This window comes from Eimeria tenella, genomic scaffold (assembly GCF_000499545.2).
Source record: "Eimeria tenella Houghton genomic scaffold, Eth_scaff4, whole genome shotgun sequence".
NCBI classification, from domain to species: Eukaryota; Apicomplexa; class Conoidasida; order Eucoccidiorida; family Eimeriidae; genus Eimeria; species Eimeria tenella.
Genome location: NW_013543334.1, coordinates 211,299 through 238,888, shown reverse-complemented (window position 1 = coordinate 238,888; position 27,590 = coordinate 211,299). Strand labels below are relative to the sequence as shown.

The following is a 27,590-nucleotide window of genomic DNA, read 5'->3' as shown; positions in this document are numbered from 1 at the left end:
CAGCAGCAACCCGGCTGCGCGCGTGGCTGCGCACTTGGCGCGGCAGGCAGCGGAGCTGTGGCTCTCGTGGCTGCTGCGGCGGCTGCAGCCGCGGCGAGGGGACCCCCTGGGCCTCGGAGTGAAGTTCGGCGAAGGCCGCAGGGGCCCCAGTGAAGCAGCAGACCCAGCTGCGGGGTCCCCCGCGGCCCTCTCCGGGGGCTCCCCCCTGGCCCAGCCCTTGCTTGGGGCCTTCCCTACACTGCAGCAGGACTGGCTGCGGGCGATGTGGAGCCCCAGCGCGTGTGGGCAGCGCCCGCAGCAGCTGCTGTTTGGGGGCAGCCTGCTGGCCCGGGACATGAAGGCCAGAATGTCTGCAGCAGCAACTTGTGTCTGCCTGGAGGAACTCTTCATGGCTGCTCTTCGCACAGCCAACAGTCTCCTTTGCATCATTTCCGACAAAGTTTCCATGGGGGCCCCCGGCGTGGCTGCGTTGGTGGAGGGGGCTGGGACTGGCGCGGAGGACTTCGCGGGCCAGCAGCGCGTGGCTGCCTTGGCAGCAGCAGCAGCAGCTGCTGCTGCTGCAGACCCCGCTGCCCTTGCGGAAACCTGCGGGGCCTGCACGCTGCAGGCCTGCTGCCTCATGGGCCCCATGGGGACTCCAGGGCCCACTTTGCTTGAGGGCTGCGCCTTCCTTGGGGGTGGGGTTGTGCCGCTGCTGACATTTCTGACCCCTCTGTTGCAGCGGCTCGTGGTGCTCGCGGAGGAGAGCGACCCCGCAAGAAGCAGCAGCAGCAACAGCAGCAGCAGCAGCAAAGCGGGCCGGGCTCTCGTAGGGCTCGCGGAGGGGACGGCGGAAGCTGCGGCGCAGGTCGTGGGCGCTGTGCTGCGGCTGTGGCCCAGCATCCTGCAGCTGGCAGTGCGCAGTTTGCTGCTGTTGCGGCAGCTGAACTCCTGCGTGTCTGAAGACACAGCAAGGGGCTGCCTCCACCCGCTGGTGCAGCAGCTGCTGGGGATCGTCTCCACCACCTCCAGCACTTTGAAGCTGCTCAGTGGCTTTCCCCCGCTCCTGGCCAGGCTAGACCTTTCCCACGCAGCCTGTGGGGCCCCACAGGGGCAGCCAGACGCAGCAGCAGCAAAGGCCCTCGAGTCTCTGCCGCCCCTGCTGGTCAAGGGGGCCCGCTACGTGGCGGCCCAAGAAGGCCACCCTTTGAGGCCCCTCGAAGATGCCCTCAGGTCCAGTGTTTTGCTGCTGCTAGACTGTTCTCCCCGGGTTTTTGAGCTCCAGAGAATCAACGACATCCCCCTGCCCTGCGCCATCCAGGACTTTCTGGCGGCGACGCAGCGCCTTCCGGGGGTCCCCAGCTGCCCCCAGGGGCCCCCGGGGCCCCAGGGGACTTCCGGGCCCCAGGAGATCCAGCCGCCCCTGAAGGCCCTCCAGGCACACAGGCCTGGGGAGCTCATCAAAGGGCTCACTCTCGAGTGCCGAGACCTCCGAAGTCCAGGACTTAGCAGCATCGCGGGCTGCGGGGCTGACGCTGCAGCTGCTGACGGTCTGAGAGCTGTGGCTGCAGCAAGGAGGCCCCCTGGGTCTTTTCCGCTGGGAGTGAGCCACCGCGTGGGGCCCTCGGTGTGGCCGGCGGAGCATCCTGCAGCAGCAGCAGCAGCAGCAGGGGACACGGGGTCGCAGGGCAACTGCTGCCCCTCGCTGCTGCGGCTGCTGCAGGGCGACGGCGAAGAAACGGAGTTCGGACAGCACTTCGCGGGCTTCCACCCGCGAGTTGCTGCAGTGCAGCGGGCCATTGGGGCAGCTCTGCTGCACCTGCTGGGGTACGAGGGGCCCCCGGGCCCCGAGGGCGGACCGGGCTGCGGGGAGCGGCAGGGGGAAGAGACGGAGGCCCTTTTGAACTTGGTGTCTTCTTTGGCGAGAAGAGCTGTGATGCAGCTTCTGGAGAAGTGGCAGCGGAAGCGAGCCGAGCACCGGGCCAGCAAGGAAGCAGCGGCAGCTGCTGCAGCAGAGGCTGACTGCAGCAGCCCCACTCCTCTGGCCTTCTCGGACTCCGACGAGTCCTGCGGCGGAGACGCAGCAAGCAGCAGCTCGCCCATGAGTTCCTCCAAGGCCGAGCGGCAGCAGCACTTGCGGCGCGCAGAAGAAGCCCGGGAGATTGTGTCTCGCTGCAGGTGGCTGCTGACCTGCTACCCCCGGGGCCTCGCGGGGCCCCACAGGCTGCTGCTGTTTCGCCGCTGGGGCCGCCAAATTGTGGGCTGCCACCGCCTGGGGGCTGCAGCCCGCGAGGAGGCGGAGGCCCTCAGCCGGGGGCTCAGCTGCCCGGACTTGGTGGAGGGCTCTGGGGGTGCGGCGCGCCAGCAGCTGGGCTGGGCGCAGGGGCAGGCCCAGCCGCGCCCGCGGCGCGCGGCCTGCGCGGGCCTGCAGCAGCAGCAGCAGCAGCAGCAGCAGCGGGTCGAGATCTCCACGGACCCCGGAAGCCGCCTTCACCTCGCTGCTGAGGACCCTGTTCGGAAGCCTTTCCGGGGGGGCATCGTACTCCCCGCGAGCCTCAGCGTTGCCCGCAGTGTGTATTTGCTGAAGCGTTTTCTGCGCAGCGGCAGCCGCCGCAACAGGCGCAGCGCCTCGCAGCCGTGGGGCCCCGGGGCGCGCATGGCGTCTGCAGCAGCGGCAGCAGCTGCTGCTGCTGCTGCCGGCGCAGGCAACTGGAACGCAGAGGGGGCGAGCAGGCGACTCCGGAGCCGAAGAAGCAACGGCCTCCTGACCCTCCCGCCGAACCTCGTGGGGCTGCAGGGGCCCCAGCGGTGGCGCTGGGAGGCCCTCAAGAGGGCCAGCGAGCCTTCGAAGTCCTGGCAGTCCGAAGAAGCCAGCGAAGGCGGCGTGGCGTCTTTAGTGAACTTCATAATAAACGGCGCCGACGTGCAAACCACGCGGCGGGTGCTGCTGGTTGAACAAATGTCTTCGTTGATTCGCTACGTCATCCTGCGCAGCATGAAGGCGCTGCTGGTTGCTGGCTTCTGCACTGCAGGGCTCTCTGCGCCTTCTTTGCTGGACGTGGGCACCCAGAGGTCCCAAGAAGGCCTCATGTCTGCTGCTGCCACGCAGCGGCTGCTGCCAGTTTGCAGCCTCCGGCCCAGCTTGGGCAGCTCGGACTTGCTGGGGGAGGGCTCTACCGGCGCTCGCGAGAGCTTCGGTGTTCCCGCGGACTCTTCGAAGCAGCTCGCGGCCCGCAGCAGCAAAAGGTTCGAAACAGCCCCGCCGGCTGCATGCGCCGGGAGGGCCTACGGGGGGGCCCCCTCCGCCCCCTGCGGCCGCTTTTCCGGGGGGCTGCAGCAGGGGCTGCAGCAGGGGCTGCAGCCCTGCAGCACGGCCGACGGGGGCTTTGTGGGCGAGGGCCACGGGAGGGCCCTGGAGTCTGAGGGCAGCGACGTGAGCTGCAGAGACATCAGCTGCACCACGGCGAGCTCCGAGGGCGGCAGCGCGCTGCAGCAGCTCGACAGCGGGGGCCGGCAGGCCCTGCGGTGGCCCCTCATTGTGGAGCTGCTGCTGCCCCTGGCGGGGGGCCCCAGCGCGAGAGACAGCGGCTGCAGGGGGCCCCTGGCAAAGCCCCCCAGCGGCACAGCCAAGAGGTACGCGGGCTGCCTCATGCTGCGGCTGCTGCACTCTTTGGGCGTGGCGTTGCTGGGCTCCAGCTCCGCCTTTGCTGCGCTGCAGAGAGACGGCTTTTCCAAAGCAGCTGAGGGGGCGGCCTGCCTCATGAGCACAGCAGCTTTCTGGAAGTTTCAGCCTTTTGCAGACGCGCTGCAGTCTTCCTTGGGAGAACTTGTTCGGTGAGCTCAGGGTTTGGAGTCAAAGACAACGTCAGAACTGCTCCAGTTGCTGCAGAATGGTCTGAGGCCGGCATCGCTTCATGCTTCTAGAAAGTCCTTTGAACAGCAGCAGCAGCAGCATCAGCAGCAGCAGCGCCACTAGCCTTGGGAGAAGCAGCAGCAGCTGCTGCATGGGAGAATTTCCAGTGCAAATGCGGTTTTTGGTGTTTTTCTCAGGATTGTTTTCGATCTGCACCTTCACCGCCACATGGAAGACATGAAGGCAATGGCATTTCCCTCGGCCGCGGGTGTCTTTACACTGCACCCTGCGGACTGCTGCTGGATGGACGCAGAGCTGCAGCTGCTGACGCTGCAGCTGTGTCTGGGCACAGAACCACTGGACCACAGCAGCTCGATAGTGCTTTTCCTGCAGCACCTGCTGACTCTTGCGCACCCGGTGGCGCTGCGCCTGCTGTCAGCAGAGCGGAGGAGCCGCGGCCTTTCTGTGGAGGCCTTTTTAGCGCGGGAGGTCACGGAGGAGATGGTGCATGCATCGGGTTGCTGCCGCGGTTCGTCGGCGGAGGCGTTTGCTGCAGCAGCCGCTGCTGCTGCGACGGGCGGGAGAGGGGCGGCGGCGGCGGCCGCAGCAGCAGCAGCAGCAGCAGCAGCTCAGCTGGCGTGGCAGGGCGAGAAGCTCCTGTTCAAGCACTTTCCAGGGTCTCTTTCTTCACTCGAAAGACTCAGCTCGAGCCCCTCGCCCAGAGCCACCCACCTGCCGCTTGCTGCTGCTGTCACCCGCGTGGCCGTGCGCTGCTGCGACAGCCGCCGCTGGAGCTCTGACGGGGGCCTCATTCGCCAGGGCTTTCGGGTGCGGGAGAAGCTCAGTTGGGGGGGCTGGGTGGTGCTGCTTTACCTGCAGCGCAGGCACTTGGCCAGCCCCTTCGCCCTCCCCCTCAGGGCCATTGGAGGCTTCCGCGCCAAAGACGGAGGCCGCGAAGACGGCGTCGAGGCCTTCGACGACATCTCCGCAAACCCTGCAGGCCCTCTTCTCTTCTTTTCCTTCGGTGCGTCAGCGCCCCGCTCCTCTGCAAACACTGTCCTTCTTTTGGCTTTGTGGCGAGCTTTGTAATTCAGTCAAGTGCTGCTGCTGGGCCCGTTTCTTGAGTCTGACTTTGCTATTTCCCGCCGCTGGTTCTGCTGCTTGCGCCGTGGGAGGTGCATTTGTCGTGTTGTTTTCGCTGTCTTTTGCTGAGTCTCTGTTGCGCTTGAACGCAGCTAGCCTCTTGTTTGCTTCTGTCTCTTCGCTGCCGCTTCTTCCCTCAGGCAGCACAGCTGGAGAGCCCGACGGCAGCGAAGACTCCATTGCAGATGTTCGGCTGCAGCTGGAGGTGCTGGGGGACCCCAGAGAAGGCTCCGACGGCTCGGCCTTCAAGCCCGAGTGCTCCAGTTTGCAGCAAGAAGGTTTCGCGCTGGAGAAGTCCATTTCTTTTTCCCGCACTCTGTGGATCCATGTATGGGCCTCCAGGGGCCTCTTGGTGTACGAAGGCCCGCGGGGCTGCCCCGAGGGGCCTTCTGGGAAAATGGACTACCGCTGCAGGCCGGCCCAGACGGCGGACAGCAGCTCCCCTGTTGCTGCGCAAAGAGCTGAGGGGAGCAGCGAGGCCCCGAAGCTGCCCTGCACGAACTTGGGGGGCCCTGGCTGCAGAGGGGACGACAGCCTCTTCTGCCTGCAGCGGGAGTCCGTGGGCGTTTCGGAAGCAAAGGCGAAAAATGCTGCAGCGCGGCAGTGTGAATACGAGGGTGCGGGCCTCAAGCTGCAGCAGAGTGCGTGGCAGGCTTTCCAGGCAGCCCTGTGGTTCATCCTGGTAGGCCCCGATGATCCCGTTGCTGCGAGTGGCTCTCCGGTGCCTGCTGCTGCGGCGCTGCAGCGTGGCGGTCTCCAGTCCCCCCAAGCCAGCAGCAAGCTCCCCGGCGAGGGCCCCACAGCTTCGAGCCTGCACGGCACTCTGAGGCGCGAGGCCATTGCCGTGGAGGCCTTGAAGCTGACCTTCAGCACGCTGCAGCGGCTGGCGGAGCTGCAGGAACAGACTCTGCGGGAAATGCACCGCAGCAACAGCCTGGGGATTCGCAGCTGCGCGGACTACCCCCAGATCTACCGCAACTTCTTGTGCGGCATTCCCAGAGGAGACGGAGACAGGTACAGCGACGAAGAAGGAGGCAGCGACGTGGCTGCGGGCAGCCGGGGCACCAGCCGGGGCACCAGCCTCGCTGAAGGGGACTCAGCGCTGGCGGAAGAAGAAGACCAGAGCGTGCCCACGAGCCCTCCGATCCCCGAGAAGCTCTTGTTCACAGAAAGGCTCATCGACAGAAGCCTCTGCGTGCTGCTGCGATGCGTCTGCGCCTCGCATTTCGCTGCACGGCTTTTCGTGCGGACTCTCATTATGGGCTTCAAGGGCCTCCCGACGCAGCTGGAAACCGTTTTGCGTACTTTGCCGGTGAAGACGCATTTGTACAAACTGCTCACGGAGTGCATGAGGCGCATGTCTGCAACGGGAGTTGAAGACGAAACGCAACTTGCTGCCTTTTCCGCCATAGAGCCCTCCCAGCTGTGGACTTGCCGCCAGCCCTTCTCAAGAGAAGGCTCCGACTTGGCTTGCCGCCTTTTCCCGCCCCTCCAGGCTGTCAGTCTTGGCAGTCTGCTTGACGCCGCGGGGTCTCTGGTGCAGCTCCACGAGGACTCTTCCGAGCCTACCGCTGCACAAGAGAAGCAGCCATTTGAAGCCGCGGCAGACGCAGCAGCGCGGCCTCCTGAGGCCAGCAGCAGCAGCAGCAGCAGCATGAGCGCGGCCGCCCCGGGACCACAGACCCCGCTCCCGGCCCCGCAGGTGCAGGTTGGAGGGGCAGCCCCGACTGCAGGTTCAGTCCCGCAAGAGGGACCCGTGCAGCAGAGCAGCAGCGCGGGGGACTCCTCCTCGCCGCTGGCAGCGGCGGGCCGGGGGGCCCCCTCCTCCGGGAGGCGGGAGGCCCCCGTGGGGGGGGCCCTCGTTGGAAGCGTGGGAGACAGCGTGTTTGACCCGCTGCCGCAGTCCGACGTGTTCCTGTGCGCAGTGCCCTCTGCAGACTTTCAGGCCGAAGTGCACGGGCGCACACTGCACGTGCTAAGGGCGCGGAACCTGGGGGGCGTGGCCCTGTGCAGGGCCCCGCTGACCTTCCCGGCGCTGCAGGTGGAGCCTGGGGAAGCAGCAGACGTGATAGGCTTTCGAGTCTGGTCTGCAGGCCGTTTCGGAGTCACTGTGGCCCCCGCGGACTGCGTGTTGTCTGCGGCGCAAGACATCTTCGACCGGAACGACGTGGTGGGCTTCCGCACCAGCAGCTGCCCCCCTTTCTGGGAAGACGTGTTCGCCACCACTGTGTCCTACCAGCCGGGGGACTACTTGAGTGTGAAGTTCTCAGTGGACAGCCAGACAAGTGGCCAGCGGTGCCTGCACACAGAGCTGCACGTCTCTGGGGAGAGCATTGGCTCTGTGCTGGAGGTCTACTATGACCAGCACTCGCAGGTGGACCAGCCCAGGCGAATGAACTTAGTCTTTGTTTTCCAAGACCCCCTCACTGTGGTCTACGGGGGCCCCGAGTTCACGCTGCAGTACGTCGACCCAGACGAAGACCGCCAGGCCGGCCCCTCGCAGGCCCCCAGGGAAGAAGCTCTCACTGGCGAGGCCCTGGCCCTCAAGCCCCCCTCGCAGCAAGTGCTTCGCTGGCTGCGGGTGCACCCGCTTGTGAGACAGAGTCTGGAGTTGTACCAGGCAGTCATTCTGGCCTCGGAGCGGTCCCTGCTGGGGGAGAGGCGGAAGGTGCTGCAGCAAGTGGGGGACATTTTGAACGAGGCCACCATTTCTTTGAGCACTGCCTTCGAGTCCCTCTGCGCCAGTTACCACGAAATCGTCAACGAAGGAGCCACTTCCAGGGGGACACTCGAGAGGGGTGGCAGTGTCCAGCTGCCAATAAGCAAAAGAGTCCAAAGCAAGCTCATGCCCGCTGTCTCTAGCAGGGACCCCCCGGCGGAACAGCTGGAGGGGGCCGACGCTGGGAAGCCTGAGGAGGGGCCCCCGGAGCCGAGGAGACAGACCAGCACTGGCCTGAGGCCCTGCCCGTACCAGCAGCAGCAAAGAGCAGCGCGGGCGCGGCTGGAGACCATTCACGCCTGCAGACGCGGAGTTGCTGCGCTGGCAGTTATTTGCTGCGACTCCACTGGCCGCGGGGAGCTGCAAGAAGTCCTCGCAGTGGCGGAGAGACAAAGACTTCCCGGCAGCACGGACCCCGACGGCATCCACCCCTCTGCAACAAGTGCAGCAGCAAGTTCAAACAGTTCTCGAAAAGGAGACAGTGTGGGGTCTGGAGAGTCCGGCCTCAGCTTGCCCTGGCTTGTGAGCACTTCGTCTCTGAAGTTTTCTTCTGTCGTGGGACTGAGCCCTGAGGAGTGCGAGTCCATGTTGATATCTCTGTCTGACCTCTTGACTTCACCAGTGGTCCAGGGGACTCTTCACCAGGTGGCTGTCGTGGGCAACTTGGTGGCCCCCAGCAAGGAGTGGGAGACAGTGCAGGCCTTGGCGGTGACCCTGGGAAGCAAGTCAATAGTAGCTCTTTGTCTCGTCTTGAGAGTCATGCTGCAGCAAACTCCCGACGGGGACCCCCCCTTGAGCCGGCGGGCTGTCAAGTGCATCCAGAGGGTCTTTGCCTTCATGGAGCAGTTCTGCTTCCTCACCTCGGGACTGGGGGCCCACCAAATGGATCCCTTTGCAGACGACGTTGCTGCTTCAGGGGAGACTGTCCCTGACCAGGGCCTCCCCTATGTAACGGGGGCCCCCCCGCCAGAAGTGGCCCCCTCGCAAGCCCCTCAGCCCCTGAATGTGCGCTCGGCCAGCGTGCCAGACCTGCGCTCAGCCATTGCTGCATATACCCAAGGAGGCGAGGGGGGCCCCGCCCTTGGCAGCCCCGAAGTGGAGGAAGGGGCCCCTTCTCGGGCAGCAGATTCGGAGGCGGGAAGCGCGGAAAAGGAGGTGAAGTTGGACAAGATGGCGCGCCTCTGTGGGGTCCCCGAAAGCATTCTGAGCGCCGAGGGGTTCGGCTGCCCCAGCATCTCCGGCCAGGCCGTCTTGGCGGCGGGGGAAACTGCCAAGGTCTGGAGGTGGGTCTACAAAATCAACGAGGCCTGGAACGAGGCAGTGGAGACAGCCATAGAAACGGAGCTGTGCGGAGCCCCCGCTGTCCCTAACACAGAGGCCGACCGCTGTGCAGGACCCAGCGTGGGCGAGGCCGCGGGCTTGCAGCGAGTTGAACAGCTAATAGGGAGGGGCTGGGACTCCCCCATCACGAGTTTGCTGCTCCTCAAGCCGAGGCAAGAAACTGGGAGCATACATTTGAGAGGCCCTGTAGATGCGCGGGTGTTCAACTACGAGGGGGCTTGTTCCATCTGGTCTAGCCGCATGCTGCACCGATTCCTGGAGACCCCCTTGAGGTGGGCTCTGAGAAGAGATGCTCTTCACCTCCTCTGCATTATTGTCTCTCTCTGTCCCGACATGATCATGGAGCGACTCTACAGGTATGTCCTTGTACTCACACGTGGGGCTGCTTCTGGCTTCCCGCGTGGCCCTAGCATTTTCCGATATGTTCAAAAAGGCTGGACTGCCCAGGGCAAAGCTTGGGCAGCCCGCTAGAAGTTTCTGTGTAGAATCTTTAGAGATTTCTTGCCCTTTTACTCCATATGCCGCTGCACAGTTGGTTCGTCTTGCGTTTTTTCTTGTTTTATCTTCTCTGTCTGCAGGGGCATCAAAGAGCCGTTGGCCTCGCGCTGCTCCGGCGAGTCGCGGAAGGGAGCGCCCCGTCCGAAGGCCCTTAACCTAATTCGCCTTTTGCGCATTTGCACGTACTTCATCAGCAGAGAGACAGATGACAGCGTTCCCGACTACCAGCAGCCTTTCCGGTTTCACCTGGACTCAGACCCCACGAAGACGCTGCTGACGGAGCTGGACAGGTACAGCGTGGTGACTTGTCCTTTGTATGGGTGGCAGCGGCTGATGTATCGGGCGGCCACGAAGTGGACGGACACGGAGTGTCTCAGAAGTCTGCACCGGGTGCTGCAGACGGAGCTTTTGTACCACCTGGTGGGCTCGGTGGCTCAGGTGGTGAGCAACGCCTCCGTTTCAAAGAGAACGCCGAAGTACTGCGCTCTTGCGCCCTCCGTCTACGTAAGCCACTGGCTGATGGATGGATTCATAAGGCACCCGCTGTGCCCCGGGAGCATCCGCCGGGCAATTGTCAACCCCTTGAGCTACGCAGCGCTCTTCGGGCTGCTGATCAATGGAGTCAACTTGCCTCTGAAGCTTGGGCTCGACGCAGCCAGAATGACCCACTGGATGACTGCGCGCTTTGTCCCCGACATCTCCTCACTGGACGGCTTATCTGCAGGTGCAGTTCCTGAGGGCTCTTCAGCCTTCGGCAGCGACAATAACCTCTTTTCCTACGAGAGGCTTAGTGAAGTCACACGCGTCACTGCGCCGCCACCAGGCGAGGCATCAGCGGCGGCTTTTAAAGCCGTTAAGACTGCAGTGGCGGCTGTTGGGTCGTTTGCACTTGCTGGCCCTTGTCGACAATTCTTGGGCTTTCTGCAGTGCTACTTCGACTGCATTTGCTTCATCAGCGCCTCGGTCTTTGACAACTTGGAGAAAGTCAACAACTGGCGGTCTGCCAGCCTGGACTGTTTCTGCGCAACAGATCTCAACAGAGTCCACGTGCGGTACAGAATCAACTGCAGCCTGCTGACTCACTACCTGGCCAACGCCTGCGTGTCCATCCTGAAGGCGGACAGGTGGGGCTCTGTCACCTGGGTAGAGCACACGAGTGTTCCCGTGCTTGCGGATCTTGCCTCTTACCTCATGGCTGCTGAGTGCGTCGCCAGAGTCTCGTGCTTCAGTGCCCAGGCGCCGCCTGCGCCCCTGGCGGCGTACGCGGCTTCCAGCAGAGGGGAAGGCCAGTCTCAAGAGGCGGCGCCGGCAAACAGCGGCGGCGGCGAAGACACAGCTTGCTTTGCCAGTGCAGCTTACTCGGCCTTTGCGAGTGACCCTGGGCACTTGGGCTTCTCTCAGCCCTTCATCAGAGCAGTTCAGGCTTTGCCGGTTTCCGTGGCTTTTGCTGAGCCGGTCAGCTGCACCCGCGCTGTGGGGAGCGTCGAAACCTTTCCCGGGGCTCGGTTGGAGCTGAATTTGGAGCCACTGGAGGAGGGCCAGCAGCAGGGCACTGACGGTCAGCCTCAGTCTCGGGAAGAGAGAAATGGGATGGTCCCGGGCAGCAGCCAGGCACGGAAGCTCAGGAAGACTCCACGGCTTCTCGTCGCCCTGGATCGAAACCTTGAGTACTTGGTGGGAGAAAGCGGCAACCTAACGGAAACGCCAGAGTGGATCTGCGCAGCAGCGTGCAGCCGCGCAGGCCAGGGCATGGATAATTTAAGGATGAAAGTTCTGCAAGCACCCCAGGAAGATGGCAAAAGAAGCTTTGGCGGCCGGACCCGTTTGGAGGTTTCGAACCTGCACGGCACCTCAGGGGGCTGTAGCTACGCCTGCAGCAGCGTTCCTTTACAGTGCGGAAGCTCTTCCGCGTCCTGCGTCATTTCCTTAACAGTGCGTTCTGCCGGAAACGACAGCTGCGGTCTTAAGACCATTGAAGATGGTGCCCCGCTGGGCCGGATCTTCATTGGGGCTGTGGATTGCAAGTACTGGAGCCGTCTGCTGGAGGGAACTTGGGATGGGGTCTCAGACGCAACGCTGGTGCAGCTTACTGCAAGGGAGCTCAGGTCTTCCTTTCACCCAGAGATGCCAAGCCGCCACTGGGGGCCGCAAAGCCAGCGAGTCCGCAAGAGTCGACCGTTGCTGGCCGTCTTGCTGGGGTTGCACGGAGACTCTGAAAAGGCTTCTCGAGCCCCTCACAAACAAGACGGCTTGGGGCTTATGGCTCAGCCGCACAGGCTAAACTTCGTACTGCGGGCGGTTGGACGCCACTTGCTGTGGTTTGCTGAAGACCATCTCGTCGCTGCGCAGATGCTGCCACCATCATGCACTACTGTTGTGCCTGTGCTTGTCATAGAGGATACTGCTGAGTTCTGTGCCTCTCCTAGGATCTGCTCTCTTTGGGAAGGACTTGTCTTGACGGCCACGTTGTCCTCAGTTTCTTGCCGGCCCGTCACTGTTCCCACAAACGAAGTCTTCTATTGTCTCGAGGCCTCGCCTGCCGACACTCCTGTTCGCCTGCTGAGTCCTTTTGGAATCCAGTCTGGCAGACCGGAGGGCTTGACAGCAGCAGGAACAGACTCAGACGCATCTGCAATATTGTTCCATTCGAGAGCTAGTGGGGATTCCAGGGGTCCACCAGACAGGGCGGAGGACTCTGGGTTATTCAGACTAAGTTTCGCGCCCAGTTTCGCAGCCGGGGGTACCTCTGCCCCTTTAGACACATCGGGCAGCAGCAACTCTCTGAGCAGCACTTGGCGCGTCTTGGCACTTCACCCAAAGATCCGAGGAGGAGTCAGTGTGCGGCTCCCCATTGGGGCACCGTCAACTTACTCTTCGTCCGTGTGGAAGTGGGTGCGGCGGCCTGACTCAAGCAGGGTTCCCACGGAGGAAGGCCTCAGCGAGTTTCCCTTAGAAGACCTGGAGGCCGCGAGGGCTGCGGCGTCTACTGGCCAATGTACGACGGACTCCTGGGATGTTGGCATCGCAGCAGACTCCCGCCAGATTAGCTCCGTCACCGCCTTTGGGGACCTGACAAGTGGACAGGGGGACCGCCCCAGCTCTCAGCAGCTGGGGACTTCTGCTGCTCCCGCTGCAGCAACCACAAGAGCAGTGCTTTCGCCGGCTCCCATAGTGGGCCCTCGGCCTGCCCGAGGGTCTCCCTGCACTCTCAACACCCGCCAGCAAGGCCTTCCCAGCAGTGTGAGGACAGAGCCGCAGGACTGTGGCTTTGCAGGGGCCCCTCTGGACGTGGGCACTGTTCATCCAGCGCTGCCTTTCCGCGTGCAGTTTAAGGGAAACTGCTGGGCAGGAGGAGCAGCAGGGCCGCAGATGGTGGGAATTGTCTGGGGCTACTGCCGTTGGCTCTGGTTTTCTAACGGCCGATTGTCTTGCCCTGTGGATTTGCCGCTAGGGGAGCTCATGCGGTTGCATGCGGGAGGACCTCCTCATGTCCGTCGGGACTCAAAGATCCCTTCAGAAGGCTGGAGAGAGATACAGCTGACTCGGGGGATCTCGGGCTTTACCATCAGAGACACGTTAGAGATCGAGTTCCAGCCGGCCATTCCGGCGCTTCTCTTCAAGAAGAACGACGTCTACCAATTCGGCTTCAATTTCGATAAGTTCTACCAATGGGCGCCAAGCCGTGCTGCCCGCTCTCTACAGCAGCAACAACACCTCGTGCAGCAACAGCAGCAGGTACTAATGCAGCAGCAACAACAGCTACAGCAGCCGCAACAGCAACAACAACAGCAACAGCAGCTACAACAGCAGCAGCAGCAACAGTTGCTGCAGCTTTCCGGGAGCCCTTCAGCCAAGAACAGAGAGGCAGTGTATTTTCCTCCCGTGCGAACGAGAAGCACTGAGTTGGTCTCCACATGTAACACAGGGGGCTTCAGAAACTTCACGTTTACTAGTACGCCAGCGTCAGCTCGACTCTCGGACTCGCATCAGGGGACTGTGCATGCGCTTTTCCAAGCTATTAAAGAGAGGAACCTGCGGTGGCTCTCCACCTTTTTTTCACAGTACCCAGACTGGCTCGAAACGCAGGATGCAGCAGCCACGCCGGGCAGCTGCACATTTGGCTCTCTGGAGCAGCAGATGTTCGTATGGGCTAATGGCAGCAGCAGCACCAGTAGCGGCAGCAACGCCCAGTGGCAAAGCGAGCAGCTGCAGCAGCACATCTCGGCAGTGTATGGAGAGTATGAGAACGACACGCCCCTGAAACTCGCAATAAAGAAAGGCTATGCAGATGTTGTTCAAATGCTGATTGAGGCAGGAGGCTGCAACCCGGATGGGGTGGGAGACGGCAGCGAAAGGGTGACTCCGCTGATGTTGGCTGCTGAGCTGGGCCAGGACTTGATTGTCTCAATGCTTGTGTGCAACTATGGGCTTAACATAAACCGCAGGGACGCAGAAGGAAACTGTGTGCTTCACAGAATGGCTCTCAGGGCTGCTGGGCAGCCCCTCTCAGGAGGAAGACTTTGCTCAGCGGTGCCGGTCCACAGACGCGGCTACTACAACACAATTAAGCTGCTGCTCTCTCTCGGGGCGGACTGTTCTCTAAAGAACGACGCGGGCCTGACTCCCGTGGAACTCATCGGTTCCAAAGGTGATGGCTTCCAGGAGGGGCTAGAGGCGCTGGCCAGACTGTTGCGTTACGCTGCGCTTGCAGCTCAGCTGCAGCAACTGAGCATTGCGGCAAGTGCCACGCCAAATTTTCCGAAGTTTGGCGGAGCTTTCCCAAAGGTCAGAGGAGCTGAAGCATGCATTCCGTGGAGGTGGGGCTCGCTGCTCGCGAACTGCACTGTGGTGGTTGGGGGAGTTGATGAGGTGGCATTCAGCGTCCACAGTTTGTACATTGACGGCGAGCGTCGCGATGCGCAAATGAACGAATCCGAAAGGTCGCCTCGCATGGCAGCAGATTGGCTTTGCGGGACTTCTTACGCGCCTTCGCCTAAGACAGGGCGGCCTTCAAGTTTCCCTCAATCTTCTGCGGAAATGCGGGGTGAAGAGACTCGAGGACAGGTGGACGTGCGAAAGTTACCTGCGCTGAAGCCTTCTTCGCAGCCCTCGAGAAGCAACACTGGGGACAGCGTAGAACTGGCAGGCATGGGTCTTTCCAGTAGAGCGGGCCGGACTTCAACGAGCCTGATCTCGAATGGCTCAGCATTGGGGACTCAGGCTCCCCGTTTCTTCGGTGGTCCTTCATCAGGAGCGATGGATGGCAACCTCGGCTTACGGACTTCTTCAGGTTCTAATTGTGCCCAAGTGCCTTTCTCGCTCTTGCGGCCCGTAGATGGCAACTTGCCCTTGGCAAATGCTGACGTGCGGACATTGCTGCAACAGCTGCTGGTGTGGGGCCTTGACCTGAATGGGGACTTGACGGATCCCGCTTGCCCAGAGGGCCAGCCAGCTCCTCTCCGCCCCCCCTTGCCGGCCCTCTCTGGGTCTCTTCTGCGCAGTATTTCCGTAGCGGAGGACTTCGGATCTCTTCAGAAAGTGTTTGTGGCAATCGTAAGGAGGCTACAGGTTCTGGAAGAGCACCAGACAACAGAACAGCGCATGCAACCTGGGCAGCAACAGACAAATGCTTCGCCTCGGGGCCCACGCGCCATCCCTGCAGTTCCCCGGAGGTCTGACGGCTCCCGTCACAGATATAACAGGGGCCGGCAAGCTCCCACTTCTTCGCAGAGTAATGGTCTTCAACGCCTCGTTGCATGCGCCGAGGCTGCTGAGAGCGTCGGGGACCTCATTAGTCTGCTTCTGCCTCTCGACACCGCCGCAGCAAAGATAGAGGGATGCACTCGCAGGGGTTGGGTCGATGGAGTACAACGGCACATGTGGCGTCAGAAAGTTGCCAGAGATTCAGGTTATCAAATAGCCTTGGGAGGACCAGGAGGCCTTGTGTGGACGCCAGACATGCAGCTGTTCGAGGAAGTCACGGGAATGCAAGTGCATGAAGTTCCTCCGCTTTTGCTTCAGGAAGGAGTTTCTAGTGGGAGCTTGGGCATGTTGATGGTGAGATCTGTTCTAGACGCAGACGATGTTATCCTGCAAGCAGTCATGCGCATTTGGCCACCGAAGTTCGACATCTGGCTTAGGCAGTTGCTCGACGTATTTGACGGCCTGGAAGAGGGCAGAAGTGTGCCCCAGCCAGATAAGCACATGCGCATCGCAGCTCTCATCTGGAAGGCAGACAAGGATCGCGACAGCTTCTTAGCTTTAGACAGCAGCTGCGGCTCCCCAGGGAAGAAGCGGGATTCTTTAGAAGAGATCGAGCAAGCTGCCGCGCTCAAAAAACAAGTCCTTGCCCTTGTGAGTCTCCTGTCCCTCTGCAAAGCCTTGCTGTCTTGGCGAGGTCACCCGTCTTAGCTTTACTACGACCGTTGCGCACGTATCGCTGCCCCTCATTTCTGTTTCAGTATTTTGCCGCTTTAAATCCACTCCTGTTGTGTGGGATCCCAAACTGCAAACGGAGCTGTCTAACCTTGATTGGGACTGCATTGGGCGCTTTGTGTGTGACGCGCAGATCAGTGAAGCCTCGTGCGGCGTGGCTCCCGCCTCATCTGTCGAGGTGCTACTGCAGCAGGTCATTGGCTTGAGACTACGGCTACTGGAACATCTATGTTCCTGTGCCAGTGGCGCTGTGCCCATCATCGCACCGGTTTTCAATATCCCCAAGCTACCTTTAGATTACTATGGATTGCTGACGGCTCACTCTGGGGTGAGCTTCCTCCGAGGTACCATTCCGACTCGTCTGGGGGACGGCAGCTTAGGGGTTACAGAGCTGCTAAAGCGGCGGTCATACAGCAGCAGCAAAATGGTGTTGCAGGTGGGCCCATCCGACTTGCCTATAGAAATGAGCGCCTACCTCTTCCTTCGTCCGCTACTGACAAATTTGACATCCAGCACTTTGTGGCGCAACATCATAGAAAAGCTAGGATATTCAGGCCGCGAGCAACCCTCTTTGAAGCTGGACCGAGGCCAGGCAGCTACAGCGAAGGTCTTGGCCCACACTCTCTGGTATCAGGCCACTGTGCAGCTCCTTTCGGCAGCAGCAAGCCCGTGCAAACTTAGAGCAAGACCTGGAGAGAGACCTTTTCTGGTAGTTTTTCGAGGAGAAGGGGCAACAGATTTTGGCGGCCCCTTTCAAGAGTTCCTTTCTGGAGTAGCTAATGAGGTCATGGGTCCCCTGGCGGAATCTCCCGATGAGCTTCTCCCCACCTTCCTTGCATGTCTTCCGTCCTTTAACTCTACGCATGCCATTGGGCCCCATCAGGACTCCGTAGTGCTCCGCCCTGATCCATCTGCACCGCTTCCAGACCCTTTGGTCTCCGCCTCAGACCTGCTACCACCAGCGCTACCCAATACCTCAGGAGGAAATGATGGTTCACCAAGTTACGCGGAGGTCTCACCAGATACAGTCACGCAGGAACCAGTCCAGTCTGTGGGCTCGCAACCGGATCGCAGCTCACATGCTGAATTCGGCGAGGGTCCGCAGAGTATCCGCAGCAATTTAAGTAATGGTCATTGCAGCCCCCCGCAAGGTCGACTTCGCCGGCAGTTGCACATTGACACCCTTTGGACATCTGACACCATTTTAGGCGCTCTTCCTTCCCCGGCGCGGCGTGTTCTTCCTCGAGGTCATCGCGCTGAAGATGCAGGGCTCCCGGATAGAATTCCTCAGGAGGATCCATTCCAAGCTGCGGTGTCTCGCCGTGAAGAAATGCAAGCAGCGCCCACACCTTTGAACGCAAATGGGACGCTTTCCAGGGCAGAAGAAGACACCGTAACTGAAGAAACCATGTACATTCTCATGTACGAAGCTCTCGGTCGCCTTATGGCCATGTGTTTCTGCATCGGGAGCGCATTCAACGTTACCTTGAACCCTCTTTTGTGGAAGAAGCTGGTCGCCGCACCGCTGACTATTGACGTGAGTAACAGCGTCTACAGGCTTTCAAACAAATCAGTGGCGCACCGTTTTGTGAAGTAAATGTACGACCACGTGTACAACCACGGTGATTGATGTGCCAAACGAGGGAATTCAATAATTTCCTGTGTTGACTAATTGAGTTGCTCAGGATCTGGCTGACTCTGACTGCGTGGCCGTTGAAATGATCCGTTCCCTTCGGCGCATGGCTGCGGTGCCGCCGCAGTACTGGGACTCCACAATGGAAGCATCGCTATCAGACATGACGTTCAGCACAGAAGATACTCTAGGGAGATCTTTTGAGCTGGTTGAAGGTGGAGCGAATATCCCTGTCGACGCATTTAACCTGGTTACTTTCATTCGCCTCTCAGAGCGGTTCCGCTTGCTTGAAGGGACGGAAGGTGTTGAAGCCATTCTGCGAGGCATTGCAGCAGTTTTGCCCCTAGGTCGACTGCGACTGCTTTTTGACTGGAGGTGAGGACCCTCGCTGGCGCGCACAAGAATGTTGTTCTAGAAACGACAAACGGAACTGCGCCAACTCCTACTTTTAGAGAGCCAGCTATACGGCCTTATCGTGGCTTTCTGTCGTACAATTGTAAAGATGCACTTCATTTTCGTGGGGTGTGCAGGCGACTGGAACATCGTGTGTGTGGGGACCGCAAGGTGGACGTCGCCAAGCTCAAAGAGCACACGGAATGCTCATCTGAAAGACTAAAAGGACAACTTTTTGAAATACTCGAGTCGTTCAACAACGAGCAGATGCAACGTTTTCTCAGGCAAGCGGATGTTCTGAACAACCTAGACGCGAAAAAGCGCGCCCACGAAGTTCCCGTTCAAACTCGCATTGCTTTCCACTGTATCTGAAGAACGCCGTCCAGCAGGGGGGCCAGACGCGAAGTGGTTTGGTCTTCATGTAGGATGTTTCTGTCTCTTAGCGTATACGGATGCTTCTGGCTTGATGCGCTGCCAGCACCTGTCATCTCTGGTGAAGTGCATGTGGTTTCGGACTACTGTCTGCAGATTTGTGTGTGGTCGCTCTCGCCTACCAACCTCAAGCAATGATTGGCGCATGACTGTGGACTACGAAAATCCCGACGTACGAGGCTGCACATTCCCTCCTGAGTATTTGAGTCCTCTGAAATACTTGAAGCCAGCTTCAGAACAGCAGTCGTTTCATCCTCTTACATGGCACTGCATCAGCGGGCTTCGTCCAGCAGATGCAAATTCTTCAAATGGACACACCGCCACGTGTACCTGTGTGTGCTGCTCTCTTGTGTGCCTTCAGCAGCGCCTCCCCGCCATCAACGACAACCGGCTGCCAACTGCTGCCACCTGCAGCTTCCGCTTGGTTGTGCCGCTGTATTCTTCAGTGAGCGTCATGCGCGAACGCCTCCTGTATGCTATCAGCAACTGCACTGCCATTGACCTAGACGCCGTAGTAGTTCACGAACAAATGCAGTTGATGTATGATGACTAAATGGACCGCGTTTTGGCGGCCACTTTTATTGTAACCCTTATACAGCGCTGCAAGTCGTCTAAGACTGGCGGAATATCCAAATAGTTTTGGACTTGTGGATAACTCACATATCTCATTCAATCGCTGAATAATCATTACAGCGGCGGACAGCGTGAACCGATAAACCTAAATGTTAGGCACCTCTATGCAGTTTACAACCTAAATGGCACAACGACAGCCTCAATTCGCAACAGTATCCTATCTGTGAAGTAGAGGTGTATTGAGGGAGTGGGTTATTTGCCGTCGTTCATACTGCGTCTAATGCACCGGATCTCATACTGTCGCATCTGAACTACTTCACGGCAAACGCCTGAAAACAGCGTTTTAGCAACCATTGGCAGCAGCTGCGGTTTGGTGGGACTCTAGCTGTCTGTGCATTTGGCATGTATCTAATTGTCTTTATAAGTAGCTGCTGTCCAGTTAAAGCGCTGATCAGAGAAGCAACTGACGGACCAGTCGATACTGCCTTAAACGCCGAAATAACGCATGTCCTTCTGTTGCACTTGCGCGGTAGTCAAGCCCGCATGGTAACAAACACATTAATTCAGCCACTCGCAGCGACCCAATGGGAACTTTCGAGAAGCTATTTGTATTCTAAGCCTCCCAGAGGTGGCACTCGTGGGTCCTGGAGAACGCGCTTTTCCAGCTGAGATGGTAGCATTCTTGACCTATTTTGGTAAGGCTGAGGGCAGTACGCTGCTTGCACCGAAGTAAAACTGACATGGCTCACTTCGCCTCCGGGGATATAAGGGAAGTTCGCTCAAAGTCAGCGCCCCTTCGTGAGACCTCGTGTTCGAACGCAAACAAAGTCTACGATGAGGGCCGAGCCTGAATTCAAGGCTCGGGAAGTACTGTTGAGCGTTTTCTTTTGAACCTATGTGGCTAAATGTTGAATACGGTTTTGGTGGGATGTCGTACCTAGTTGCCCCTCATCTTTGCACGTCTCTCGCGTTGCTGAAAAAACACCCCCAACGCAGATGCAAAGACCTTGTATTATTGTCTGCCTCAGTTGCGTCAAGTTATGGCTACACAAACTTCACACTAATGAAAAAACAGAAGAAGTGACTGCCTGAAAGCTTGCGAACAGAAAGCCACTTGTCTCACCTTCTTGCGAAGATCGCAATATACATTATCGAGAGGCAGGTAGAAAAGAAGGAAGCATCCAGCAAACTTTGCGGCGCCAATGGCGAAAGACTTTAGATACTGCGGAATAATAAATCACACAGCACGCAAGGACCACTGCTGATAGCCGCCTCCGCCATCGGGAATCTGTCAAGATGATGCGGCAGTAAGTTGGCAAGGTGAGCTTTTATAGTGCGGGCTCATCTTAATTTTATGGCAATTGCGCACAGTGTTCTTCATGCCAAATTGTGAGGTCGTAAGAGATCTCGCGAATCCTCTGACTCCTCCGTAGACGGTATTGGGTAGGTACCCTGGAGGGTAGAAGTAGCCATATCGAGAGAAAATTTCAACCTCCCTGCCGGTATAGGGCAAATGCTGTCCGACATTTATGCGCCCAGGATGGACATTCACTGATGAGTCTGGAGGAGTCCCTGGAAGCACTGAACCGCGAGCCATTTTCACTAAACCATGCGAGGCACCGGAAGCTATTTTTCAAGCAACTGCACGAGTTTTTAATATTTTTAACGGCGGCTGCCTTGTCTGCATCGTAAACTTCAGCATAATGGTCTAGCTGTGTTGCAGAGCGCATGCACAGTCTGACCAGCTTAGCACAGAGCGCATGCAGAGTTACCAGCTCCTGATGCAAATGCCACTGCCCGTTCATCTTTTTGTGGCATGAAAAGGCCATACATATTATAATTAATGGTCCAGGGTGTTGTAGGCATGAATCAGGCGTAACAATACCCGGTTGCTGTCTGGTGATGCGTGCTGCAAGGGAGCATTGAAGTAGCTTTGGGGAACCAGTTGGAAGAACGGGAGCGCTTTGAGGGATGCTACACCATGAGGACTCTGCAACAATACCCAAGAGGGGTCTAAAGTGGCAAGACCGTTAAAAATTCTGTGCCCCAGATAATCCGGAAAACCTATTTAGTTCTCGCGAAGTTTCCTCGTACGGTGGCACGCTTTATTTCAAGAAGCTAATAATTTACTATTTGGGTGTCCTACTGTGAGTATCGTGTGTCTGCTCAAATGTTTGCACTAACTTTCTGCGTGGAGCTCCCAGCTCTCTGATGGGGTCGGTTAAGCTCGATTGTTGTTGGGGTTACCCTTTCTGCAGACGCATAAGTAGCCTCCTGGAAGCAGGTGCTTGAAGAACGTACACTGTTCTTTTCCACTCATCTTAAACTTGATATTGGCTGAATTCATCACTCCTGTACTGGAAAACGCCAATGCAAGCTTTCCCCTGGTTCTGATCTTGAGGCCAAGAGCCAAAGACTGAGCTCTGCCTGAGAAAATGAACTTTTTCTGTCAACAAAATGAAGCCTCTATCTTGAACAGCATTACGCAAAACGGGATGCAAACTGAGCTTTTCTTACTGCGGAGCTTGCACCATTAAGAACGTCACTGATATTCTGCAACGCAAGAATGCACAAAGCATTTCTTTCCGTTCTTCAGCTGTGACCTTCGAGAGCTACCGCAACTGAACTGTAGTCACCATGGTCAGCATACCTACCAAGTGGAGTGAAAGATGGCAGAAAGGGTAACCAGAACAACAATCGAGCTTAACTGACCGGACAAAAGCGCTGGCGGCATACCTGCGTAGCCCTGCGAGCGGGCTCCCCGCCCAGTCTGCCCAACATCCCACCAGATTCCACCCTGATTCAGGCCAGCGCTTTCCACACAACCATACTTTCTTTGGCGCAGTTTTCAGCCTGCCTGCTGCCGATCGCTCCGGTTAAAGTGTACGCCATTGACACTTTTGTCATTAGTTCGTCACCCTACCGGTTATAGCAGTTTCTCAACGTCTCGCCAGAGTAGTCTGCCCAAATGCTGAGAGACGACATATAGACTGAACTTTCGGTTTGTTGGTAGCATAAGTATTTGCTTCTGGGTGGCGTTGGGCACCAGTGTCCACCGTCAAGATCTGAGTGACACCGTGAGTTTGGTTGACTGGAGAAACCATAGGGGCGACAACTATGCTACAGTGCTGTAGAGCTAAAGAACTGAAATTGTCCCTTCCGTACGTCAAAGGGTTGCAGCAGCCTGTGCGTTGCGCATTGTCCCGTTGGCGTAAGCTAGTTGCTCGTGGATTCCTGCTTCACAATAGGACGCTTTGGCCTTTGCTTTCGCTAGGGCACCTTTGGATTGAACCTTGACTCGTGTGTCCCAAGAGCTGCTCTTCATGATATTCATTGTGCGTAGTTACCACAAGGGCCACCAACTACACCATAGCGCCACCGTCCTAGAGACTGTTGGGGACGAGAACGCAAAAAAACATTAGAGGGTATCTGAGGCCAGCATGAAGTTATGAACGGCTTGGGAAGGCCAGAAGACACCTTGTGCTTCCAGAGCTTTTTGGGCTCCATATGTACTGGAGAGCGTTAATTCAACGGTACCTTAGGCTCTGCTAGGAGCTTCAAGTGACCCTTCAGTGAGCTGTTTCGACGCACATCTCTAACTGCATTCCGTGCCAACTTCTCAGTCATAAAAAATATTTATTTTAATTCATGCACTTCTAGTTTTTTAATAAAATCGTTCTAACACGTAAATTTTATAATGTGTGGTATTCCTAACCTTGGCCGCCGACAACCAGAAGAGAAAGAATCAAGGCAACTAGACGAAGCTCTGTTACTATGGATATGCTCGCGGCCTCTGGCTTTCCACTGTTATAACGTTTCCCCTCCAAAGACAGGATATGCTGCAGTCCCTAAAACTAAATTAAACCGCTTCTATTTCAATGCTAAAAAATATAAATTCAAAACGATTTGCACTTGAATGCAGATGCCAACGCTGCGCTTATCAAACTAAGTATCGTCTGACCGCTCTAGCGAAATGGCACTGTTGCAGAGAGTCTGCGGTTCGCAAAAGGGCTTTCTCGGTACTTTTCCTTTTCCATGAAAAACGCCCTTTGCCCACGCGTGTGCCAGAAATTGGCCAATGCCATGGAACCATGGTGCTTCCGCTTCTTCAAAAGGTATTACATGAGTTAGTTGTAGCAAAAGCCAGTTTGGCATTTGCGATGAGTCACAATGCTGGCTCAACAAAAGCCACAGGCATTCCAACACTTTCCAGTCCACTTCCTTGCATGGTAAACTGGAAAGAGCTACCATATGTCTAGCCTGCGGCGCTACTAGCGCCTTATTCATGACTACTTTTGAAAAGGAGACACTTTGAATATCTTGCCTCCTCTACTATAGAATAGGTCTGGATGGAGCTGAGGCAAATTTTGCACCTGCTGCTCGAGGAACACTTCAGTGGGCTCTCCAGCCATCTCCGGGAGCGTCTGGGCTTCAATAGACTTAGCCCACTTCCCAATAAACCGTATAGCCCAGTTCTGAAGCCCTGGCTGCTTTGTAGCTTCGGCCGCAGCCTCTTTGAAGAACTAAAAAAAAGCAGAGAGTTGCAGCAAGTGGCGGATGCACTTCAAATATTGAAGCTCAGAAAATTACTGGAAGTGGCATGCGGGCGTGCAGTTTCTACTTTTGCTAGCGAGACTCTTCAGTTCCAGAGGTTCCGGCCCCAAATCGCTCTACAAGCAACTTACAAAAGACAGTAGATGGTAAGGGCAGAGCCCATAACCTAGCTCGAAGGCAGTCTGCTTGTCTGCTGGCCCGCAGTGCCGTCCAAAGGCGAAAATCCAAAAAGGAGTGACCAAAATAGTACGTATCAATCTCCACTGGGCTTGGATGTTCAAGGCAATGTCCAACAGACGATTCGCAGTCTCAGAAACTTCTTGCAAATACTTTTCTACATAGCTCTACAGGCACAAAACCAAGCACAGTCGCTGGCTAACGCATTTTCAAGTGCGCCGACAGAAGGAACTAGCCAATGCTGAGTACTTCACAATCGGACGTTGCTGAGGGAACTAAAATACAGAAAAATTTTACGCTTAGTATATGAAGTGCCTATCTGAAGCTACTGTCTATTGCTTTATAGTCTTCTCCTTAACGTTGCAGAGAGACAATGAGGCATCAGTAAGCTGGTTCTGCCTCTTGCTTCTTTTACAATACAAATGCGACTACAGAAGAGCTCACCTTTGCCTTTGGCTGAAGATGGAGTGATGCAAATTCAGTCAGCAGCTTGCATATATCTTGTACTAAGCCTGAAATTTCCTGCCTGCTTGTACCCTCAGCAATGTCCCGTTGGTTCAGGGTAAAGGAAAAAAGATAGGCCCCTCCAATAAGAAGCCTGAAAATTGAATGGAAATATTCTAACAGGAAAGACCTCAGAGGCGAACCCTAGACGCGCGTTCAGGTCTTTCTGCTGGCTCTACAAGTCAGAAGAAGGCAGTCCCGACAGAAATATTTAACCCATTTAACTTCAGTACGTACTTTGGCCATTGTACAACTGACCTGTGGATAGGTGGGATCTCGATGCTTAAGAGCCTCCTAAGCTGGAAAAGGAGGTCGGATACGGACTCATGAGGGAGAGGGAGAATCTTGCTTTCGTACTGAGGGAAGTATATCGGCCGGATTGTGGGGCTTGGACATGAAGCAACTGCCTCGTTGAACTTTCGAATAAGCTCCGTTGTTCGAGTCCACTTATTTGCAAGTTTTATGAGAGAAAGACGGTATTCGGGCGCACTCTCCGGTGCGATCTCCCTTAAATTGAAATGCGCGAACTTGACCATCGACCTCAGAAGCAGCTCGGAATTCACAGCTTTCTTCATTTCAGCCGTATTCCACAGCTCAAGAATATGAGAATTCTCAACTTCCCGGAGCTCCTGTGAAATGTGAGTCACGCAGTTGTCAGTGATTGCCTGGGGAAGAAGCACACATATCACGAGCAAACTTGAAACTCAAACTACGTCTAGTTCAGTTCATTGTGAAAGTTTTTGAGCAAACGAACTTAGTTGAGGGAACTTGAAAGCTACCAAACAGAACAACGCCGTGATGTTGCACGCCTGTTAGTTCATAAATAGCTGAATGAGCGCACCTCTTCATATGTGGCGGGTGGCACAGTTCGCTCTAGATCCTTTAAGATAGTTAAGAGTCTCTGCAAGCAGCCATAAAAGAACTCAGCAAAAAACGCCGCTTCTTTTACAAGCAGTGTGGTTCAAGTGGTTCAATCGACAGGGACAAAAAGTCTATAGGCAATTATGCCAACTATTAAAGGTTCAGAGGTGGGGAAGGAAGCGGAATTTGTTCTGGGTCGTTCGACGCAATATTACTGCAGCATCTCGCGCTCTTTCACCAAATACTCCGTCAAAATAATTTGCAAGGTGGGGAAAAAGAATAAGAACGCAATGAAACAACGCCTGATAAGCATGCTCGCGCGCTACAAAGGCTAGCGGGCCAAATGCGAATGATTCTGAAGTGTCCTACCTGCGGACTTTCGGCAGGAAGCGTCGTGGGGACATACCCAAGCATCTGCGTGATACAACATTCATACACTAATGCCGATAGCTTTGGGGTCTGCACAACCCTTAACGACAGGCTACAGGGTTCCTAGCATTGGCTTGGAGCAGCAGCATGCAGTAATTTAAGGCTTTTGCGGGCTACTTGCGAAGACGAATTAGACCCACAGGCAAAGATGGATCAGCCAGGTTCCTGTGGATTCTTTGAACTGCTTGCATTGTGTGGATGTCATCAACTGGCAAGTCCTGAAAATGCATGGAAAGTCATGTCTATGCACACGACTAGCATTGCGTTCAATAAAAGCGTTGTACTACTGAGCCGCCCTGCACGCACCCATAAAGCGCTACTATATGTCGCTCAACACAGTGTGGCTCACCTCGCAGCGATCAACGACGTGTGCGTCCTTCCTCAAGACTACAGTGCACAGTACAAATCCCTTTTCTGCCAACCGTCGCAACATGTTGTTGCGCTGCAAGAAGAATTTCGTACAAGCTGAGAAACCATTTTGGTAAGATTTACAATCTGTTGCTTCAGGCACATCTGCTCCCATGAAAAAAGTGCATGATAGCGAAACCGCAAGCACTTGAGCTTACCGGACTTCTGCAGAGCCCGAAGACGTTTTGTGGAGCCTGCTCTGAGGCTCGACTATATTCTTCATTGTCTATCCCTGTATCTCTAAGATCAATAACTTGTGTTTTTAAAGGAAGGCTGCTGGTGGCGGAAATCAAAACTTGGTGCTTCTGAGTCGTGTCAAACAAGCTATTCAGTCGTGCATGCTTGTGAACTCTTAACAGTTTGACTTTCGGAGCTCCACGACGTTTCTGACTAATAGTTGGCTGCATAAAACAGACGGAGCCAATCTCTGCAGTGAGCTTTGCTTTCATGTTGGAGAGCCATGACTTGGGTGAGCGGACGAGGAGGTTCCGATGCAGCCTTGAGGCTTTTCGCTTCACTCGCAGCAAGTGTAACGCATGTGTCTTCAGTGCCTTCATCAGAGACTCCAAGGAGGCCTTTTCTGGCTCTACAAACCAGTTAGTCGGCTGGATGTAGACAATAAGCGGGCGAAAGTCGCATCGGTTGAAGTGGCAGTCCGAAGCAACGTGCACCTTGTAGGCATAGGAGATCTAAGCATGCAATATCAAACGCAGCAGAGCAAGAGAGTTTACAAAGCATTTCAGGCTGTTTCTACGAGGCGATCATTCTGCGTCTCCTGTACTTACAGTAACGCGCGGTGGCATCCTCAGAAAAATGCTCTGCGCAAATGGGGAAATAGAAGACCGAATATGACGTCTACACCAATGTTACGGTAAAGGGGCACGCTGCCGAAGTATCCGCAGCATGCTGTGTAGAAGTACATATGCGTTCTTTAGCTGAATGCAGTACGATCAGTTTGGGTGAGGTGGATTCGTTAAGGGAAAGCTCAGGTATCGTGAGAAAAATGCTTAACGCACACATGATGAGCTAGACTAACCTGGGGACCCTCTAGTGACTGGAGCACACAGGCAAACACACCAATGCATAGACCCGCGGTTTCAATTGACCAAGGAGACCCTAGCATACTGATGGCTCTTCATCTATCTAGTTCATGCACGCTGGTGTGTTGTGGGAAGAATATCCTGAGAATTTATGTGCTTAGGTAGCCTGTAATGCCCTCACTGGCGACTGTGCCTCGTCACGAGAGGAAAGTTCCTCGGGGAGCTGAACACAAGTGTACAGCAAACGCAGATATTCTACTGCGTGTAATAGCAGGGACTATCCACTAGACATTCTCATTCCTGTATCAGGCACTTTACACAATAGGAAATTCTGACATTTTCAGCGGGAGCTTGACATACCCATATGGGTTCTTCATGTGAAAGCGTGGGGTACTGAAGGACAGCAAGACATACGAATCAGATGAACGCTAACGTCATTCATGTATCCGAAATTCAAGTTCAAAAGCTACGTCACTGCATGAACCAAAGCCTGTCTTACCAGAAGGCTAAAAATAACCTGAAGACAAATACATCGCAAGCATAAAGGCGCGCAGCTGTAAGGTACGAGCAGTACTTCCACTTCTTGCAAAATTCATGAAGAATGAGCAGCGCATATGA

General features: G+C 56.6%; 2 protein-coding genes across 2 annotated transcripts in view; one reads left to right on the top strand and one right to left on the bottom strand.

The window, feature by feature from the left end:
* ETH_00034580 (HECT domain-containing protein, related) overlaps nt 1–18,979 on the top strand; it is a gene marked incomplete at both ends in the record, with an annotated part of 19,306 nt that extends 327 nt beyond the window's left edge. Inside the window, 9 exons of the mRNA XM_013376748.1 lie at nt 47–3,813; nt 4,030–4,856; nt 5,116–9,391; nt 9,614–15,887; nt 16,102–17,505; nt 17,654–17,976; nt 18,132–18,278; nt 18,523–18,598; nt 18,788–18,979. Coding sequence (XP_013232202.1) covers nt 47–3,813; nt 4,030–4,856; nt 5,116–9,391; nt 9,614–15,887; nt 16,102–17,505; nt 17,654–17,976; nt 18,132–18,278; nt 18,523–18,598; nt 18,788–18,979 — 17,286 coding nt within the window. The remainder of the gene's footprint in view (nt 1–46; nt 3,814–4,029; nt 4,857–5,115; nt 9,392–9,613; nt 15,888–16,101; nt 17,506–17,653; nt 17,977–18,131; nt 18,279–18,522; nt 18,599–18,787) is intronic.
* A 4,309-nt stretch (nt 18,980–23,288) lies between these two features.
* On the bottom strand, nt 23,289–26,489 carry ETH_00034575 (uncharacterized protein; the record flags this gene model as incomplete). The annotated part of the gene is made up of 9 exons (XM_013376747.1): nt 23,289–23,522; nt 23,685–23,897; nt 24,175–24,328; nt 24,493–24,899; nt 25,076–25,135; nt 25,465–25,509; nt 25,665–25,742; nt 25,874–25,966; nt 26,091–26,489. 9 exons carry the CDS (start codon nt 26,487–26,489, stop codon nt 23,289–23,291), a joined length of 1,683 nt encoding a protein of 560 aa, XP_013232201.1.
* Between the last annotated feature and the right edge of the window lie 1,101 nt (nt 26,490–27,590).